This window comes from Eubalaena glacialis, chromosome 3 (genome assembly GCF_028564815.1).
Source record: "Eubalaena glacialis isolate mEubGla1 chromosome 3, mEubGla1.1.hap2.+ XY, whole genome shotgun sequence".
NCBI classification, from domain to species: Eukaryota; Metazoa; Chordata; class Mammalia; order Artiodactyla; family Balaenidae; genus Eubalaena; species Eubalaena glacialis.
Window position 1 is genome coordinate 116,792,542 of NC_083718.1, and position 22,085 is coordinate 116,814,626.

At 34.9% G+C, this 22,085-nt stretch overlaps 1 protein-coding gene and 1 non-coding gene across 3 annotated transcripts in view; one reads left to right on the top strand and one right to left on the bottom strand.

Annotated features, from left to right (window-relative positions):
* Nucleotides 1-22,085, bottom strand: part of PKN2 (protein kinase N2) — a 134,585-nt gene that overhangs the window by 67,075 nt on the left and 45,425 nt on the right. For both annotated transcript variants that reach the window (XM_061183929.1, XM_061183928.1), the window contains exons 3-6: nt 13,157-13,311; nt 5,218-5,335; nt 4,745-4,890; nt 4,441-4,654 (exon numbers count right to left, since the gene is read on the bottom strand). In XM_061183929.1, the coding sequence (XP_061039912.1) occupies nt 4,441-4,654; nt 4,745-4,890; nt 5,218-5,335; nt 13,157-13,311 (633 nt within the window). The remainder of the gene's footprint in view (nt 1-4,440; nt 4,655-4,744; nt 4,891-5,217; nt 5,336-13,156; nt 13,312-22,085) is intronic.
* On the top strand, nt 8,357-8,521 carry LOC133089317 (small Cajal body-specific RNA 20). Its single transcript, XR_009700689.1, has one exon. It is a non-coding gene; the product is annotated as a small Cajal body-specific RNA 20 (non-coding RNA).

Here is a 22,085-nt window from a genome sequence, read left to right on the forward strand (position 1 = left end):
TTGGGGGAACGTACCTCAACAAAATAAAGGTCATATATGACAAACCCACAGCAAGCATCATACTCAATGGTGAAAAACTGAAAGCATTTCCACTAGGATCAGGAACAAGACAAGGATATCCACTCTCACCACTATTATTCAGCATAGTTTTGGAAGTCCTAGCCACAGCAATCAGAGAAGAAAAAGAAATAAAAGGAACACAAATTGGAAAAGAAGAAGTAAAACTGTCACCATTTGCCGATGATACTATACATAGAAGATCCTAAAGATGCCACCAGAAAACTACTAGAACTAATCAATGAATTTGGTAAGGTTGCAGGATACAAAATTAATGCACAGAAATCTCTGGCATTCCTATATACCAACAATGAAAAATCAGAAAGAGAAATTAAGGAAACACTCCCATTTACCACTGCAACAAAAAGAATGAAATACCTAGGAATAAACCTGCCTAAGGAGGAGAAAGACTTGTACTCAGAAAACTATAAAACACTGATGAAAGAAATCAAAGATGACACAAACAGATAGAGAAATATATCATGTTCTTGGACTGGTAAAATCAATACCGTGAAAATGACTATACTGCCCAAAGCAATCTACAGATTCAATACAATCCCTATCAAACTACCAATGGCATTCTTCACAGAATTAGAACAAAAAATCTTACAATTCGTATGGAAACACAAAAGACCCTGAACAGCCAAAGCAATCTTGAGAAAGAAAAACAGAGGTGGACGACTCAGGCTCCCTGACTTCAAACTATACCACAAAGCTATAGTAACCAAGGCACTATGGTACTGGCACAAAAACAGAAATATAGATCAATGGTAGAATAGAATAGAATGCCCAGAGATAAACCCACGTACATATGGGCACCTAATTTATGACAAAGGAGGCAAGAACATACAATGGAGAAAAGACAGCCTCTTCAGTAAGTGGTGTTGGGAAAACTGGACAGCTACATGTAAAAGAATGAAATTAGAACACTCCCTAACACCATACGCAAAAATAAACTCAAAATGGATTAAAGACTTAAATGTAAGACGAGACACTATAAAACTTTTAGAGGAAAACATAAACCACAGCAAGATCTTTTTTGACCCACCTTCTTGAGAAACAGAAATAAAAGCAAATGGGACTTAAAAGCTTTTGCAAAGCAAAGGAAACCATAAATAAGACAAAAAGACAACCTTCAGAATGGGAGAAAATATTTGCAAATGAAACAACAGACAAAGGATTAATCTCCAAAATATACAAACAGCTAATGGAGCTCAATATCAAAAAAACAAACAATCCAATTAAAAAATGGGCAGAAGAGCTAAATAGACATTTCACCAAGGAAGACATACAGATGGCCAAGAGGCACATGAAAAGATGCTCAACATCACTAATTATTAGAGAAATGCAAATCAAAACTACAGTGAGGTGTCACCAACCACCAGTCAGAATGGCCATTATCAAAAAAGCTAGAAGCAATAAATGCTGGAAACGGTGTGGTGAAAAGAGAACCCTTCTGCACTGTTGGTAGGAATGTAAATTGATACAGCCACTATGGAGAACAGTATGGAGGTTCCTTAAGAAACTAAAAATAGAAGTACCATATGACCCAGCAATTCCACTACTGGGCATATACCCTGAGAAAACCATAATTCAAAAAGAGACATGCACCACAATGTTCACTGCAACACTATTTACTATAGCCAGGACATGGAACCAACCTAAATGTCCATCAACAGATGAATGGATAAAGAAGATGTGGCACATATATACAATGGAATATTACTCAGCCATAAAAAGAAACAAAATTGAGTTATACGTAGTGAGGTGGATGGACCTAGAGTCTGTCATACAGAGTGAAATAAGTCAGAAAGAGAAAAACAAATAACGTATGCTAACACATATCTATGGAATCTAAAAAAAAAAAAAAAAAATGGTACTGTTGAATCTAGTTGCAGGGCAAGAATAAAGAGGTAGACATAGAGAATGGACTTGATGACATAGGGTGGGGGGGCAAAGCTGGGATGAAGTGAGAGTAGCATCAACATATATACACTACCGGATGTAAAATAGTTGGCTGGTGGGAAGCAGCAGCATAGCACAGGGAGATCGACTCAGTGCTTTGCGATGACCTAGACGGGTGGAATAGGGAGGATGGGAGGGAGGCTCAAGAGGGAGGGGATATGGGGACACGTGTATGCATATGGCTGATTCACTTCGTTGTGCAACAGAAACTAACACAGTATTGTGAAGCAATTATACTCCAATAAAGATTTAAAAATATATATATATACACACACATACAGAAAAGGAAACAAGGAGAGAATAAAAAAGGTAAACTAGAAAAATTCAATCAAACACAAAAGCAAGCAAAAGAATTCAGGAAAAAAAGATTAAGACTTACAGAAAACAATTAGCAAAATGGCTGATGTAAGCTTTTTTGTTCTATAATAATGAATTTGGCTGGTTTATTTCCCTGGTTCTTAAGAGGGAGCTTTTAAACCCTTGCAATTTCCCTAGTAATAGCAGCATCTTTCTTATTCACAGTGGACTCCTCAGACCACACGTGAGTTTATGCTAACAAAGTGACTCTCGGTAGGCCCATACACAGTTCCAGAATGGGGGCTGGCTATACCATAAAGACCAACTACATAGTTAAAGGGCTAGTGCTTTGAGCCACATATCAACCTGACCTCTGGTCTTTCAGAAAAAGGTGGGGGGCTGGAGATTGACTTCAATCAAAGTGGCCAATGATTCAATCACTCCTATGTAATAAGGCCACAAAAAAAATTCTGAATACTCACAGCTAAAGTAAGACTCCTGGCTGGGGACACAAATTGATGTTCTGAGAGGGTGCTGCATGCTGAAAGCAAGGAAACTTTAGGTACCCTGCCACATCTCTCCCTAAGTGTCTCTTCTTTGGTCCTAATTTGTAGCCTTTTTAAGAAAACTGTAACTGTAAATATAGAGCTTTCCTGAGTTCTGTGAGTTGCTCTATGGAATTACTGAGCATGAGGTGGTAGTAGGAACCCCTAAATTTGCAGCCAGTTGGTCAGAAGTGTGAGTGTTTGGGGAAACTCCAAGCTTGCAGCTTGTGTCTGAAATGAGGACAGTCTTGTGGGGGACTGTGCCATTAACCTATGAAATTTGACCTAACTCTGGGGAGTCAGCGTCAGAATTGCATTACACTTTATCAGTAATTATCTTAAACATATATGGATTAAACTGCTCAAATTAAAGGCAGAGAATGGCAGAATGGATTAAAATACATAAATAAACCCAAACCATGATCCAATTATATGCTGTCTCAAAGAGACTCATTTTAGATCCAAAGACACAATCAACTGAATGAGAATGAATAGAAAAAGATATTCGTGTAAACAGTAACCAAAAGAGAACTGGAGTGGGTACACTAACGTCAGACAAAATACTTTAAATCCAAAATTGTTACAGGAGAAAAAGGATATTTTGATAAAATAGCCAATCCATTTAGAAGATATAAAAATTATAAACATATATGCACTTAACAGAGCCTGAAAATATATGAAGCAAAAATTTACATAACTGAAAGGAGAAATAGGAAAGTCTACAAAAATAGTTGGAGACTTCGCTACCTCACTGTCATTAATGGACCTAGTAGGATGGCAATAATAAAAAAAAAAGGGAAAATAACAAGTGTTGTTGAGGATGTGGAGAAATTGGAACCCCTGTCAATGTAAAATGATGCAGCCCCCATGGACAACAGTTTGATGGTCCCTCAAAAATATAAACATAAAATTACCATATGACCTAGTAATTATACATCTAAGTATATTCCCTAAATAACTGAAAACAGGTGTTCAAACAAAAACCTGCACACAAATATTCATAGAAACACTATTCAAAGTAGTCAAAAGGTGGAAACAACCCAAATGTCCATCAAACAGATAAATAAAACCAGATATATACCTGTACAACAGAATATTACTTAGCCATAAAAAGGAATGAAATATTGATACATGTTACAAGAAGAATGAACCTTGAACAGTACAGAAAGTGAAAGAAGTCAGACACAGAAAGCCACAAATTATATAACTCCATTTATAGGAAACATCTATAATAGACAAATCTATAGAAACAGAAACCCAATAGTGATTGCTAGGGGTTGAGGGGAAAGGGGGAATCGGGAATGACTACTTAATGGGTACTGAGTTTCCTTCTGGGGTGATGAAAATACCCTGGAACTAGAAACTGGTTATAGTTATACAACAGCATGTATATACTAAATGCCTATGAGTTGTGTATTTTAAAATGGTTAAAATAATAAATTTTGTTATGTGTATCTTACCACAATATTTAAAAATTCTGTGAACACATTTTTATTCATTTATTAAACTAGAACCAGATGTAGATTAAAAATGCACGAAAAATAAAAAAAAAATTAGGATGATATATGCTACATACCTGTTAGTGCTGCTGGTTTGGATAGGGTACTATATTGGTTTTGTGTAGATATCATACTTTGACGTGGACTTAGTGTTGGTGATGCAACAAGTGAAAGCTCCTCAATAATAATACTGCTTTTGGGATGATTTTTGGGAAGTTCATTTAATCTTTGCTCTAATGAATACTTCAAAAGGTCCAACTTCTGACTTGATTCATTAAATCTTGCTTGAGCCTTAAACAGGGAAAAGACAATGGTGTCATTTAAATAGTTATATTCTTTGACTAATATATTTATTAAGTTAAAATTTTTATTTAAAATTACTTCTGAAAGTGCTTTTCTGTCTGTTACTTTTCCTGAGCCAAGTAATTTCATTACATTCTTTGCACCTTCTGCTACTGCAAACTCTATCCTAAAATGATGCCTTAATTCTTCCATCCGAAGTTCAAGAGGACTTATGACAGGTTTGGCTAGAAGGGGACAAAAAAAAAAAAGTTAATTGAACCATTTATTTGACTTTCTAATACATAGGGATTAAAACTCAAGAAAAAGAAATAAATTCTTACAACATTAAAAGTTAGTTCTTAAAAGTCAATAAACACTGAATACTTAATAGACACGATGTTAAAATACAGTCTTTCATTTTAGCCATCAAAACTCAAAGATAAAAACTCAAGATAAAAAAACAGAATGCCTCGTCCTCCTTAATTTTGAACCACCACTTCTTTCCTTAAAATTTATTTAGCACTATATATGCCCATAATAATAAGAATGATAATTTATCTCTGTTCCATCACCATTATCAAAAGCCAATTCATTGGTCTGGACTGCCTGAAGAATCTGCATTCGTATCACTTCTATTTTTGTCTTGCTGTCTTGGAGCAGCTGTTGAGCTGTGCCATGGAGTTTCCGATCCTATTAAGAATAAGTTTGAAAAGGTAAGCAGATACAGAGACAAATAAACCATTTTTATAACTTCTAAGTAAGATCAAATGACATCAGCAAGTGAAAAACAAGGGTCAAAAGAATACTGTGAGCACTATAATATATATACTTGGGGTAGATACATTTATTTTGAAAAGCATCAAACTGATAGGGTGAAAAATAAGAAAAACAACTCCATTAGTTAAAAGTTAGGGAGTAAGTTATAGTGAATAAACTTCTATCATGTCTAAAGACTTCAAGAAAGGCCCTGATAAGTGAAATAATGTTACTGTCCTACCTCCCAGTTTAGTTCCAGTAATATTGAATCACAAAAAACTTACCATGTAACGACCCACCCAAAGATGTCCATGTGGCAATCCCCAGAACCTTGTGAATGTTACCTTACATGTGAAAGGGAAATTAAGATAGCAGATGGAACTGAGGTTGTTAATCACCCAACCTCAAAATATAGAGGTTATCCTGGATTATCCAGATGGACCCAATGTAATCATAAGGGTCCTTAAATGTAGAAGAGGAAGGCAGAAGAGGAGGTCACATGAGAAGAACCGGAGCCACTGTTTCTGGCTTCAAAGACGGAGGAAGAGGGCCACGAGCCAAGGAATATGGGCAGCCTCTAGAAGATGGAAAGGGTAAGGAAACGAATTTTCTCCTACGTCTTCCAGAAAGTGAAATCCATTTCGGACTTCTCAATTACAAAACTGTAATGTAATAAATTTGTGTTGTTTTAAGCCACTAAATTTGTGATAATTTGATACAGCAGCCACAGAAAACTAACATAGGATTTTTTTCAAAAGTTTCATGAGAAAAGTAACAGAAGTTAATGCCACCTCCTACTTAGTTATATTAGTTGTCAAAGTCTAGCAGGCTTCAATTCACAAAAAAGAAATGATAAAACTAAGCATCAAGTTAGGAAGCACTTATTCACAAGAAAGACCAATTTTTGCATATTATTTAAGCATCTCTACTTTTATCACTGAGGCAGTCAGTATTAATCTGGAAATAAAATAGAATACACTCAACCTATATTCTCCAGAAGACTCAAAACTACTAGCTAAGAGACAAGCATCAGATGTGCAGCATCATATCAATAAATCAAACACACACAGTATATCATGACACTGAATTAAGGGGAGGATGGAGATGCTTGTGATGGGAGAGACAATATATACGAGGAAAAAAAAGTGAACTGAAATATATCACGTTTAACACCAATACAACACATTAAAAAAGTGAGCTGATATATATCACATTAAACACCAATATAACAAGTTAAACACGTTATATACAGTGGAGGAAAAAGCAATTAGCAAATTTATGAATTTTTCTTTCTTTTCTCTCCTGTTCCCATGGTCACTCATTTAGGAAAGAGTTTCTGGTCAGATTTTGTTCTTTATTAAATAAAATATTTGGATTTCACATTGAGTTGGGCTTAAATAGTTTACTAAGTCCCTTAAATATTCATTTACAACATGAAGCACACACACACACTATACTTTTTTAAAATTATGCTTTACCATTAAGAACACTAGCTTGAATCTGGTGTTTGTCTATGACTCATTAGATATGCTTTTATGAATATACCTATTAACCTTCCAAATTTAAAATAAAAATACTTTTTAATTCCTCTTGTTATCCAGTATTAGGAACATCAAACTGAAGATTTGAAATAACTTTTCTATTTCTCTGAGACCAGATTAGAGTAAGAGAAAAAGTTAGTATTTCAAAACTCCTAATTTAACGGGACAAATAGGTTTCTTGAAGAAACTATGTAAGCAGGGATACCATTCTGTAAAATACAGAGCTTCTGTAAGCATTAGATAAAACTAAAATTATATTGTCTAGCATATGATTGGCATTAAAATGTTCTCTTTTAGAGGAATAAAAATAATGATTAATTATAGGATCTCAATGAAGTTCTAATGTAAAAGTATAAATATTTATATATGCTTTTCAATTAAGCTACTCCTTTTATTATTTTATCACTATGCGAAAACAGTAGTTCTGTCATTTACTTCTTTAGAAATGCCTTTCTTAACTATTTCAATTCAACGTGCAAGGAAACGCATTTGTATTTCATTTTAAAAAGTAAATGATTTCTCCCACACAGATTTCTGGAAGATGTGCATAGATGTCAAAGTATGATAAAGGTTTTTAAAACTGACATTGGATATTACCTATCACAGGCAATTTACAGTTACTACATGTCAGTCTTATGCTTTCCAGCATTCAATGAATTTTTATTGTCAGTTTTATGCTTTCAGGCATTCAATGGATTTTTGTGTTGAGCACCTAGTATGTTGAAGACAAGAGTAAAGCTAGATCCAAAGCATATGAACTGGTTTATATATTAGAGAAATACTGGCTTTTATGCTAAAACTATGAGAAGATTTTTACATATATAGGTTGAACCATATGAACATGCCAATATGTGATTCTGAACTAAAAAAACAGCAATTTCATTGGTTCAAACTAACAGACTAGATAAAGTTGTTAACTATTAGTAATTAGCATACTACATTCTACAAATAATTATATTTCAAATGTACAATATTTTACAATTATAAATAAAAATAAAGTACATTTTATATTTTAAAATTATATTTTTTTATTTTATAAAAAATAACTTTGTTTTAAAAGTCATAGTGTGATATTGTAAATAATAAAGTACACTATACACACAGCTTTCAGAAATAAATAAACCAATCATTATCTTTATTTTTCTATCACATATTTATGGCTTACTTTGCATGAATTAAATGTTGCCACATCCAGTAAAAATATAAAGATTAATCAGTTAGAATGTTACCCTATAAAACTTATAGTTTGAAGAGATACAGATATTATTATATGTAACAGAATGTTAAAAGTAGTCACAGAAAAATTCACAGGAAGATGGGATCAGTTTTAGTGGAAGGAATCCAGAAAAATTTTGTGAGCTTTTAATATAGGTAAGACTGGAATATGTCAATTTTGGAAGATCTGAGAAAGGGAGGCCTAGATAGATGGTCCAGTACTTTCAAATGAGGAAACAGAAAAGACTTGGAAGCATTTAAAAAAAGAAAAAAAAAGTGATATTGCAGGCCAAGATCACCCCTTGAGGATCATTGTCAGGGCTGCCACAAGCGGGGCAGCCTTGTTTTCCTGCCTCAGACACCTGTAGTTGCTGGGAGCCCCAACTTGGTCTGTACCAAGCGTGCTGGCCTCACAGCCAGACTAGGGCCTGCTTTCCTTGGATCGGCTCTTGTGAGCCCCAAAAGTAGCTCGGCCCCTGCCTGCCCCTGCAGGGTCCCGTACAGGATGGCGAGGCGGGGGGTGGTGAGGAAGAGCCGAGAGTGGGTGCTGGAGAAGAAGGAGCGCCGCCGGCGGCAGGGCAAGGAGGTCCGACCTGATACTCGGTACACCGGCCGCAAGCGCAAGCCCCGCTTCTGAGCAGGCGGCCGCGGCCAGTGGGACAGCTCGGGACCACACAGTTGTCAGCTGTGCCATCCAGCCCAGGCACTTGCTTCTGGAGGGTTTTCTATATTGAAGTGCCTACTTTATCAACTGACAAAAAGTGTTTTAAAAAAGTTCTAAAAAGGTTTAAAGTTCTAAAAGTATTTTCTTCACTAAAAAAAGTTCTGAGAGCATCTTATTTTGTTCTAAAAGCAATAAACCACTTTCTGTGGGAAAAAAAAAAAAGTGATAGAGGCTAGAAAGAACCCCAGATATTAATAAATAGCTTAGTTTGTCATATGAATATATGAACAGGAAACATTTCTTCAGCATGTCTTATCAAGTCCTCAGAGATTATTCTGAAAACCAGTGGTACTACTTAGCCATGAAATTTACATTCTAATGTTGAAAATAGATGATAAAGAAATTGATTGTATAAATTATTATTTCAGGTAGTGGTAATGCAGTGAAAGGGATAAGGAAAGACATGGGTTGCTATTTTACATAGGATAGTAATGAAGAGCTTGCTGAAGTGGCAGCATCTGAGTAGAGATTGTAATGAAGTGACAGAGAAAGCCATGAAAGTACTTGGGAGAAGAGCTATCTAGGCAGAGACAGTAAATGCAAAGACCCTGAGGTAAAAGTGTCCTTGTTATGTCCAAAAGATAGCAAAGAAGTCAATATGGCTAGAGGGTAATGAGAGAGAATGAAAGAGTTTTGGAAGATAAAATTGGAAGGTAGCCAGGGGTAAATCATGTATGAACTTGCAGAATCACAGTAAGGACTCTGGATTTTGTTCTAAAATAGCCAGAAAGCCACTGGAGGGTTTTGAACAAGCGTGTGAAAATATCTGACTTACCTTTTGAAAGGACAACTCTGGCTATAAAATGTACAGGGGTAATAATTTTATCATACAGAATCCAATAACCAGAGTTCTGAAGAGGACTATCTACTGCCAAGCTGAGTTAATCATACCTATCACTAAATTTGCTCCCCATTATGAATTACCTATCGTTGTGAAGGATACCACCATTCATCAGTCTGTTCACATAACCAATCTAAGAATCATCTTCAATTCTTCCTTCTTCCTCATATCCAGACATCACATATTTATTCTACCAAAATTGCTTGACTCTCTCTTCTTTGCTTTCATTGCTGTTACAAGAGGCATTAAGCATCTTTAACCTGGACTACCACAAAAGCCTCCTTAAACTTGCTGCCTGTAGACTTGACCCTCTCTAATTAATTCTTCAAGTCTGAGGAAGATGGATGTGAACTTTCTAAACTGTAAATCTGATCGTGTATTTTCTTTGCTAAAAGTCTTTCAGCAACTCCCTACACCTTATAAGATAGAATCTCAACTGCTTAATTTTGTACAAAGTACTTTATAATCTGGTTTGTCTTTCATTATGCTACACCTCTCACTATACTTCATTTGCTTAAAGCTCTTCCGGTGGGGAACAGAAAAAGTCCTGTTGGACTCATCTGAAGGACTTTTCCCAAATAAAATGTGTCTTTCTGGAGATTCAGATGTTACCCCAGTAGGGCATGGCCTTTCATTGAAAATAACTGCTAGAGTTGATGACTGTTACCATTAGAAGTGCATCCTACCTACCCTCAGGTATGTCGGATAAGAAATTGCCATATGAAAGCACTTCCTTAGAGCAAGCCACTCTATCCCACAGTTCCTTAGCCTGTATATACTGGGCTTACCCACATCACTATCTCTAGAAAGTAATTCCTTCTTAAACTCTAAATCATCCTTCAAATCTTATACCAAGACTTTAATTATTTCTTCTGATAGTTAAGTGATTCTTCTCCACTGTGCTTCTAAGTAACTTGAACATACCACTATCATATATTGTAGTTATTTACAAGTGAGATCTGCTTTTTAGTGTGTCTCTTGAAAGGAGGATATTATCTGTTGAGTACCTACTATGTAGAAGACACTACTTTTATAATATTCATATTCCAGAGCCCAGCATAATAGTTATCAAACTGTTAACTCCTTAATGACTAAATTAATATTCTATATAACTTCAATGTACAACTTTCCCTATTCTCATAAAGATATACTTTGACCCTATGAGAGGTTTAAAGATGAGAAATGAAACAGTTACGACCAAATCTCGACAAGAATAACTGGCAGGCCTACCTCAGAGACTATAGCAGCTGTTAATATGCTCTGGACCTCCACTTGACCCCTTCTCAAATTAATGGACCTCCTAATTAAAAATAAAAGGCTACTGGAACTTATCTATTTGTTTTAGCAGGCTTACTAGTAGCCCTGTTTATTTTGGACTTGTGGTTATCGTAAGTTATCTATTTCCCTTTTAACACATCCATAAACCTGTTAAATTTGGGAAGGGGGGGTGTTGGTTACAGACCACTTTGAGAATACAGTGAAACCTATGGCCTTCTTATTCATCCATTTTTCAATATACACACTCACTTTTCCTATAACTTCAAAGGATTCATGAACCTCTCAATCTAATCCATCAACCGTAGGTTAAAATACCTTACTCCAGAGGTGTTTTAATTTTAAAACACTCAGCATAATATGGTGCATTCACAGTTCCAAGAACACAGTATTTACCTTAAAAAAAGAAAAAAAGCCCAAAATAACATTTGATAAAAATGAAAAAAAAAAAAAACCCAAACTAAGGGTCAATACTAAAAACAATAGAAAAACCAACTCTACCATCCCATAATAAATGTTCAAAGTTAGTGAAGTCCCATAATAAATGTTCAAAGTTAGTGAAGTAGTATACTATCAAGTATCGGATCATGTAAGTAATACATCAAGTAGGAATAAATACATTTCTCTAAAAATAATTTAGAAATTATTTTGAAATATGGCATATAATCGAACTAATTTTCATAAATAAGTTTAAAAAAATCTTATTTATAACATATACACATTTCTCTCTTTTCAGCATCTTCACAAATTTCATTTGAATGGGTACATAGGGTACTTGGCTCCAAGCAAAGATTCCTACTGTCCCCTCCACTCCCCCCAATTTCAAATTCTTCCTAAACTTAAAAAACAAAAAGAAATACCTAAACCTTTTATTCTGAAATTACTTAAGAACTATCTATTAAAATATGGAAGAAACTGATTTGCAGAGGCAAAAATCTTTAAAATAAATGAGTTGAAAGTAGAATGGTGGATTTTATAATAAATCAACCTTTCTAAGACTTTTTGCAAATTATAAAACTATAGAACCTTAGATTGGAAAGAACCTTCATGTTAATCCGGTTCAGTTGTTCCTATCATTCTCTCTTCCACATTATATCTCAGAAAAAGGACACATTCCTATTAGTAACAAGTGTTCCCCATAACACTGGTTTTCAATTAGGAGTTACATGCCCATACCAGATTCCCTGAGAACCCAAAGATCTAGTCCAAACAATCATTAATGATAGAACGTCTTCTCTTTTCATTTGTCCTTTCTTAAAGATCCATATGTAGTGATGGAAAACTCATTACAGCCAAAACGTTTTTAAATAAATTTTTTGTTTTAGAATAATTTTAGATTTAGAAAAGTTGCAGTTTTCTGTGGAGAGTTCCTGTGTACCCTTTACTCAGACAATTTCACTTAAAAATTTTTTATTGATTGATTTTGGTAGAAATAATTTTAAAAATAATATTTTAGAAATCTTTTGTTTCCAATTTGTTGTATTGTCAATACACAGATTTGGAGGCTAAAATGATCTCAGAAATCCTAATACAGTGTTTAAACAGCAAAATCATGAAAAGCACAAAAACACAAAAAATGTGGTACTAAATAGACGATGAAAAGGATACTCGTTTACAGTATAAGAGCTTAAACAAGAAGAGTATCATCTTGTTCAACATCAGCTGTGAACGTTCGCATCAGATAACTCAAATTTTTGCCCCTCTGTGCATTGCCCACAAATGACTGTGAAAGTGCCACAAGTACTGATGTTGGGTGTCAAATAAAATTTTTTTTTAATTAATTAATTTATTTATTTATTTTTGGCTGTGTTGGGTCTTCGTTTCTGTGCGAGGGCTTTCTCTAGTTGCGGCAAGCGGGGGCCACTCTTCATCGCGGTGTGCAGGCCTCTCACTATCGCGGCCTCTCTTGTTGAGGAGCACAGGCTCCAGACGCGCAGGCTCAGTAGTTGTGGCTCACGGGCCTAGTTGCTCCGTGGCATGTGGGATCTTCCCAGACCAGGGCTCGAACCCGTGTCCCCTGCATTGGCAGGCAGATGCTCAACCACTGCGCCACCAGGGAAGCCCCTCAAATAAATTTTATCAGGTAGGTTAATTCACACATGTGGAATCTGTGAATAACAAGGATTGACTGTATACACACATTTATTTACTGTACTTACCTTTGAAGAGCCATTTGAATACATCTGTATCATGTTCTCTGCACCTTGTTTTACTTTAAGTTCTATATCCAGTTGTTTTTGTAAGGCCATCAGTCTATTATTGCTGGTGGAACAACGAGGGTCACTACTGGGAGTATCTGGAGTCCTTGGGCAATCTGTAAGTTAAATAGTATATTAAAAATTATTTACTAGGACCAATTGCTGCTTAAAATTGGAAGTTAATATTTTCAAAGAATAAAGAATTACAAGGTTTGAGACGAGCTTGAAGTCACTTAAATGGAATCTCCTTATGCTTACAGAAAATACAAGAATTCCAAGTCAAGAAAATATTCAAGTAGAGTTGTAGGACTATCTGCCAGGGATACTGTAGAAGTGACTACATTGAGTCTGAAGCTGAGTCAGATCACTGTCCAAAGTTTTTCTAACACAATTACTTTAAAATTAAATCAAATCAATTTGACTAGCGTATTTAAGAATTAAACTAAATTCCCTACTTATTACCTGATTGGTTAGAGAACAAAGCATACTCAAAATTATACAAATTCTACTAAAATAATTACCTATACATAGGACTAAGGGTACTTCAAATATAATGTGAGCATTAATTAAAATAATCTAAGTGTATGCATCAAAGCCTTCACGTTTTGCTTTCACTATGATGGTAGGGGGTGTAGGAAGACCAAAAATTCAAGTCCATTGCTTTTCATAAAGCATACCATGGTGCTTCTATTTTGAAACAAAAACAAAAACAAAAACTTCAAATAGAACACTCTAATTATTCTCAGTAATCCATTATTGTTGAAACACATCTAATAATTCTACCACGTATCTAAATTTCTTCATATTTGAAGTTATTTTGTGTTTTATCCACACCAGGTCTCTAGATTAAAAAAAAAAAAAAAAAAAAAAAAGCTAGACTAGGGTAATAGACCTGGTTTAGTTATAAGTAGCTTGGTAATCACCAGAAAACTGCTTAAACTGCAAGTCATTTAACCTTTGTGCTTCAGGGTTCCCTTCTCTCTCTAATAAAAGATGGTGTGACTAACCAATTTTAATAAATATGTTTCATATTTGGTTTTATACTTCTTTAAAAAAAAGTCACTAGTTCAAAAACATTTAAACATAACTTGTTAATTAACTTACAAAAATACAGATGCTATGTTAGATACTGATATAAAATAATATTATTTTATCATTTACGTACTACTTTACAAGGTCTAAGTCCTGATCTAAGGGCTTTATTGCCTCATTAATCCTCATAACAGCCCTGAAACAAGTATTACACCTATATTACTGAAAAGAAAACTAGAGCACAGGGAAGTTAAGAAACTTGCCCAAAGTCATACAGGTAGTAAGTCAGTTCTGTTCCAAAGTCTAGCTTAATAATTGCTGTGCTATGCTGCCTCTTTGCCATTTAAAAGCCTTGTAAACAGCTATACTAAACGCTGTATGTGTGTATACTTACATATATAACAGTATAATTATACACACACACAAATATGTGTATGTATGCATATTAATCCTTAAAATAACACTTTGAGACAGATATTATCCACACTTTATATATCAGGAAATAGGTAAAGTTACAGTTATTAACTAGGATTCAAATTCAAGAAAGGTTTCTATTGCTACTGAATTCCCAAATTACAAATGAGCTGCTCCAAAAGTTGAGTTTTATAAGTTGACATATGCTTAAAGAAAACTACTATAAAAGGTAGATAAGCTTTCAGATCAGGCACACAAAAGAACTACTTAACATATTGCTATGGTCGGAATGTTTGTGTACCCCCAAAATTCATACATTGAAGCTCTTACGTGAGGGTACTTGGAGGTGAGGCCTTTGGGAGGTAATTAGGTCATAAGGGCAGTCTCCCTGTTATGCAAGGATATGGTGAGAAGACACTGTCTACACACCAGGAAGAGGGTCATCACCATAACTCTGATCATGTTGGCACCTTAATCTCAGAGTTCTCAGCCTCCAGAACTATGAGAAATAAATTTCTGTTGTTTAAGCCATCTAGTCTATGATATTTTGTTAAAGCAGCCTAAACTAAGATAAATACACACACACACGCGTGCGCACACACACACACACACACTCTCTCTCTCTCTCTCTCTCTCTCTCTAGTGGCTGTGCCTAGGTCTGAATTGCATCTCAGTTTTGGCACTGAGATTTAGTACAAACCATGTGATATGGGATAAATTACTTAACAGCTCTGTGCCTCATTTTCCTCATCTGTTAAATAGTGAAAATAACATCTACCTCACAGGATTATTGTGACTAAATAAGTTATGTGTAAAGAGGTTAGAAAAGGCCATGGTGCATAGTAAATATCCAGTAAACAGTAACTAGTACTAGTCAGTGTACAAGTGTTAAGTATATCTCTGTTGAGTCCATAAATGAAGTGCACATTCATAGCAATGACTGAAAAGTGCATTCAGATCTGTGAACAGTTAGGTTTTCTCCCCCACTTCCTGCTTTTTTTTTTTTTTTTAAACATAAGTGATACAAGGCTCTTGGAAGAAACTGAAATTATACAAAATTTGGTACATAAAGTTAATTTATAGTAAGCACATTTTTAAAAAGAACTGGAATGCATTCAGAGTAGAAGGACCTCAGCTGAGAAAAGTATGGAAATTTGTTGTCTGTAAAATACTTGATGGTCTTTAGCCTAGGGTAAGAGAAATGATTCTTGCCTAAACATTTAAACAATTGTCTATGAAAGAAGCTGTCCTCTTACTATCTCCTCACAGGGCAGAGAATTAGAACCAAAGGGTAAATGTAGTGAGTGCAAAAATTTTACCCCAGGATAAAGAGAAATTCCTTATAAAATTAAATTGTTTGCCTTAAAAAATGTAATAAAATCCCTTGTCTCTGGAAGCATTTATATAGAAGCTAGATTACAAACCATTAAAGATACTATATAAGAAATTCTTGCACATTAAAGAAGGTTGTCCAAGACACTGAAATACCCATTGATTCTATCGGTCTGTGAATTCGTAATAATATTATAATATCTAACACTGTTTTCATGGAAAAGTATACCTTCAGTTTTAATAAGAACTTTAAGAACATAAGAAATGACACAACGGTTAAGAGTCTGGGCTCTTGAGGTCAGAATGTCTGGGTTAAAATCCTGTGATTATTATTTATTGGTGTGATCTTGATCAGATACTTACTTAATATGTGTTACAGTTATCTAACCACAAATTTGGGGTTACTGTGAAGATAAATCCTGTACAGTGCTTAGGCTGAAGTGTAGGGCTCAATAAAATTACATGTCAGGGCTCAGTTAAGCAGCTATTTCTGCCATCTAATCTTCAAAGGAACTAACAATGGTTTGTAATATAACCTTATTTTAGGAAAAAAAAAGCAAACTCAGAGAGGTTAAGTAATTTGCAACGGTCACAAAAGTATATGCCAAGCCAGAAATTTAACTTTAGAAATGTCTTGTTTTATAAAGACCACTTTTTATTCATTTAGAAATTAGAGAAACACTTCGCTGTCTTTCTTAGATTTCACCTATTTTCCCTTTCAACCTGCTATTTTTCTTCCTTCCAGTTTTTTCTTTTAAAATTTTTAAAAATCTTAATACAATTTTTAAAGGTTATTTTCCATTTACAGTTATTACAAAATATTGGCTATTACTGGTGTTGTACAATACATCCTTGAGTCTTACACCAACAGTTTGTACCTTCCACTCCCCCACACCTATACTGTCTCTCCCACCTTCCCTCTCCTCACTGGTAACCACTAGTTTATTCTCTGTATCAGTGAGTCTGCTTCTTTTATGTTATATTCACTTGTCATATTTTTTAGATTCCACATATGAGCAATATCATACAGTATTTATCTTTCTGACTTACTTCACTTAGCATAATGCCCTCCAAATCCATCCATGTTGCTGCAAATGGCAAAATTTTGTTGGCCATTTTTATGGCTAAGTAGTATTCCATTGTATGTATATATACCACAGCTTCTTTATCCATTTATCTGTGGATAGACACTTAGGTTGTTTCCATACTTTGGCTATTGTAAACAATGCTGCTATGAACATTGGGGTGCATTCATCTTTTTGAATTGGTGTTTTTGTTTTTTTCAGATATATACCCAGGAGTGGAATTACTGGGTCATATGTATTTCTATTTTTAGTTTTTTGAGAAACCTCCATACTGTTTGCACCAATTTACATTCCCACCAACAGTGTATAAGGATTCCCTTTTCTCTACCTCCTCACCAACATTTGTTTTTGTAGACTTTTTGATGATAGCCATTCTGACAGGTGTGAGGTGATATCTCTTTGTGGTTTTGGTTTGCATTTCCCTGATGATTAGCAATGTTGAGCATCTTTTCATATGCCTGTTGGCCATCTGTATTTTCTCTTTAGTAAAAGGTCTATTCAGTTCTTCTGCCCATTATTTATTTATTTTTAATGTTGAGTTGCATGAGCTGTTTACATATGTTGGGTATTAATCCTTCATTGGGTCATATCATTCGCAAATATTTTCTCCCATTCAGTAGGTTGTCTTTTCATTTTGTCAATGGTTTCCTTTACTGTGCAAAAGCTTTTTAGTTAGGTTCCATTTGTTTCCATATAAATTCTAAAATTATTTGTTCTGTTCTGTGAAAAATGCTATTGGTATTTTGATAGGGATTGTACTGAATCTGTAGATTGCCTTGGCTAACATGGTCATTTTAACAATATTGATTCTTCCAATCCAAGAACACAGTGTATCTTTCTATCTGTTTGTGTCATCTTCAATTTCATTCAACAGAGTCTTTAGTTTTTGGAGTACAGTTCTTTTGCCTCCTTCGTTAGGTTTATTTGTAGATATTTAGTTCTTTTTGATGCAATGGTAAACAGATTGTTTCCTTAATTCTCTTCCTGATAGTTCATTGTGAATGTATAGAAATGCAACAGATCTCTCTGTATGTTAATTTTGTATCCTGCAACTTTACCCAATTCATTGATGAGCTCTAGTAGTTTTCTGGTGGCATCTTTAGGATTTTCTATGTATAGCACCATGTCAGCTGCAAAGAGTGACAGTTTTACTTCTTCCTTTCCAATTTGGATTCCTTTTTCTTTTTTTTCTCTGATTGCTATGGCTAGAACTTCCTAAACTATGTTGAATAAAAGTGGTAAGAATGGGCATTCCTGCCTTGTTCCTGATCTTGAAGGAAATGCTTTCAGCTTTTCACTGTTGAGTATGATGTTAGCTGTGGGACTGTCATATATGGCCTTTCTTATGTTTAAGTATGTTCCCTCTATCCTCATTTTCTGGAGAGTTTTTTTAATCATAAATGGATGTTGAATTTTATCAAAAGCTTTTTCTGCATCTATTGAGATGATCATATGGTCTTTATTCTTCAATTTGTTAATACTGTGTATCACACTGATTGATCTGTGGATATTGAAAAATCCTTGCATCCCTGGGATAAATCCCACTTGATCATGATTCTTTTAATGTACTGTTAGATTTGGTTTGTTAGTATTTTGTTGAGAATTTTGGCATCTATGTTCATCAGTGATATTGGCCTGTAATTTTCTTTTTTTGTGATATCTTTGTCTTTGGAGAACATCCTAGGAAATTATAATTCCACAAAAATAACTCAAGAGATAACAATTACCTACAAAAATCAAGGTGCTACAAGGCACCTCAAATAAATTATAGGGTCAGAAGATATTTGCAATCTTTAAGTACCTGAAACAGTGGGTTGACTAACTTAATACTCCATGTGCAATCTCCTTCTCTCTTGCTTAAATTAAGAGCAGGTTAAGGGGAAAAAGAAAACAAAACAAAAAAACAAGATTTCTCAGACTTACTTGCATTTGGGGGACAGGGAGAAGGCAGTGAATGCATGGTGCATGTGACACAATCCCGGGACAGATGTAAGTAGACATTTGTACCTTTGTGCTTCTGAGAATGTTTTTGCTTTTCTGAACAAAAGAGACTTATTAGGCTCTCATCATCCTGATGAAGTAAAGCTTGGATTTTAATAAGAGCCCAAGAAAAGGCCCAAGGACTCTTACAAAGTAGGCAGTCAGATCAGGAAAAACAGGATTAAAGACAGGAACCTCAAAAATTGTCATCCATAACAGGTGAATTATTTGTTGACTTGCTTTTGGCTTGGGGTGACTGGCAGGGAGGGGAAATGGATATTCTTTAAAAAAAAATTCTTACTGCTCTCATACAGGTTTGAGGCAGGAAATCACACTATCTATGTGCCCCCCCCCAAAATTAATCATAAATTTTATTTTAATTGGCCTCAGGTTGATAATGCTTTCAGGTATCTTACAGAAACAAATGCAAATCCTCTTTGAAAGAAGGCACTTTAAATCCAGACCTAAAATAATTCCCACAGATAAAGTTCCAATGAAAATGTGCCCACAACTAGAAATCACAAAGTTCCGGCAGAAAAAAAAAATTCATCGTGAGTTAGAAAAAAACTACAGGAGTAACATAGTAAAGATTTCATTTGTTGTCATTACCTCACACAAAATGTGAAAAAGTATATTTTATAGGTAAAATTAAATAGAAAGGTATCAAAAGAATGACTAAAACAACAGACTATCAAAAATTACCAAGATTAACAAAACAGAACTTGTAGTAGTAAGTATATATATATATATATATATATATATATATATATATATATATATAATAATACATATACAAACAAAACAGAAATTAGAAATACAATATACGTGGTCAAGAGCAAACTGGACACATGGAAAGAATTAGAGAAATGGAGATAGACTTGAAGAAATTATCATGCATCTAACTGGAGTTCCAAAATGAAAGAGAAGAGGGAATACAAGACATGCAACATTCAACGAGATAGGCACTAAGCACTTCCCACAATCAATGAAATACACAGATCCAGGAAGCCCAACATATCCCAAGCAGATCAAATGAACAGAAATCTATATCATTCAGCAGAACACTGCAGAAAAAGAGTTTCTTAAAAACAGCTAGGGAGAAAAGGCAGAATATCTGCATAGTTTAACCACTAGATCAGTAACTGCCCCCTCAAAAACAACAGGGGAATCCAGAAGACATAAAATAATAGTTTCCAGGTACTGAGAGAAAATAAATGTCAACCTAGAATGATATACCCGGGGAAATATCTTTCTAAAGTCTATACCTTTAGGAAGAAAAAGAAACAAGATGAAGGAAGGCCTGAGAAGCATGAAGAAATGTTGAACAAAGAAAATGATAAACACGTGGGTAATTATAAACCAACAATGACTATATAAAACAATAATAATTAATGTAACTTGTGGAACTGAAGATAAAATGATAGAACTAGAATATGAACAATGACAGCACTTAGGTCAATTGGAGTTACGTAGATTGAAATTAAAGTATTCTAAGTTTGTTATATGGTATGTAAAGAAGGTATACCATTCAGTCTAGTTGACAAACAGAAACCACACTAGATATTTTGAACAAAGGGAATTTAACACAGGGAATTGGTTACATCATACATATTCAGGTATTGTGCAAAGGACTTGAGAAAAAAAATCCTTTTCTCAAAGGGCTTAGAGTCAGGTACAACCTCTATGTACCTATATAAATGGGTATGTGTGTCTATTCATGCACCCATAGTGAGCACCCATAAACCCACCACCTAGATTTGCCAATCTACACACACACACACACACACACACACACACACACGTGTAGAAAGATAAAAAAAGAGAGCAAACATAAATGGTACGAAGAAAGATGGGAAAATTAGATTTGGGAGGAACAATTTCAATCAGAAATTGAAGTTATTAGCAGAGGCCAGATTATATGAAGGGCATCTCTGTAATGCTATAAATTTGTACTGTATTCTGTAGGGAATGGAGAGCCACTGAAAGGTTTAAAGCAAGAAAGTTAACAGGATCAATTCTGAATACTAAGTAAAAAATAGTGGTAGCAGTGCTTAGGTTGGATTAGAGAAATACTTAACTTGCAGGCTTTAGCAGTAAGGATGGATAAGAGATACAGATTTGAGACCTATGTCAGAGGTAGAATCTATAAGACGTGGTGACTTGACTTACACTGGAGAGTGAAAGTAAAAAGAAAGACAGACATCTACAGTAAAAGTCAGATTTTAGTTACAGATTATGGGGGTCATGCATTAACAGGACAGAAAACAAAAGGGAAAGATTTAGAGGCAGTGTTCCAGGAAGGAAGAGTTCAACTTTAAACATGGTAAGAGGCAAAGTCAACAGGATAATAATACCTATATTCAGGCAATATCCATAAGGTTATAAGGCTATAAATTATGAGATGAAGCCCAGAAAATCCATTTTGGTTTGAAATACCACTTTGAAAGTCAGCAGAAAATACGACGTGGTAAAATCTCCTTAGGGATGAGATTTTCCAAGGCCAGAATGATGAGTAAAAACTGAATTTGTTAGTAGTTTTCCCAACAATGTGTAGAGCAACAGATATGCTGTTTCTGGTACTTTTTGTATTTTCTCTAAATCCACAACTGAGCAGTTGGCTTCCAAAATGAGTTAAGAGTTCTAGAAAACAGAAGCAGTCTGGATCCTTAGAAGGCTCCTAAATAAGGTTTAGCCTTAAACTGGTTACTTGATTCTCGTGGAGGTTAGTAACGTAACTGACCTTGAATCTTTACTTCCTAGCCCCAGGAAAGCTTCCTCAGATTTTACTTACATCCAGAGGTTTCACGTTCAGAATTAGAAAAGCTTAAATGCCTCATACTTGACCTTTCCTCAAGCTATTAAAACGCTTGTTCACAAAACACCATAGAAAGAGCATATACAGTCTCTATTCTCTTCGTTTTATGAACGAGAAAAACAAGGCCTGGAGGGGTTGCAAGTGGTACACAAACACATAACTATATAATGATCCAGCTGGGATGAGACCTTGGATTATAGAAACTTTGTTCTTTAGTTTATACCTAACTGAT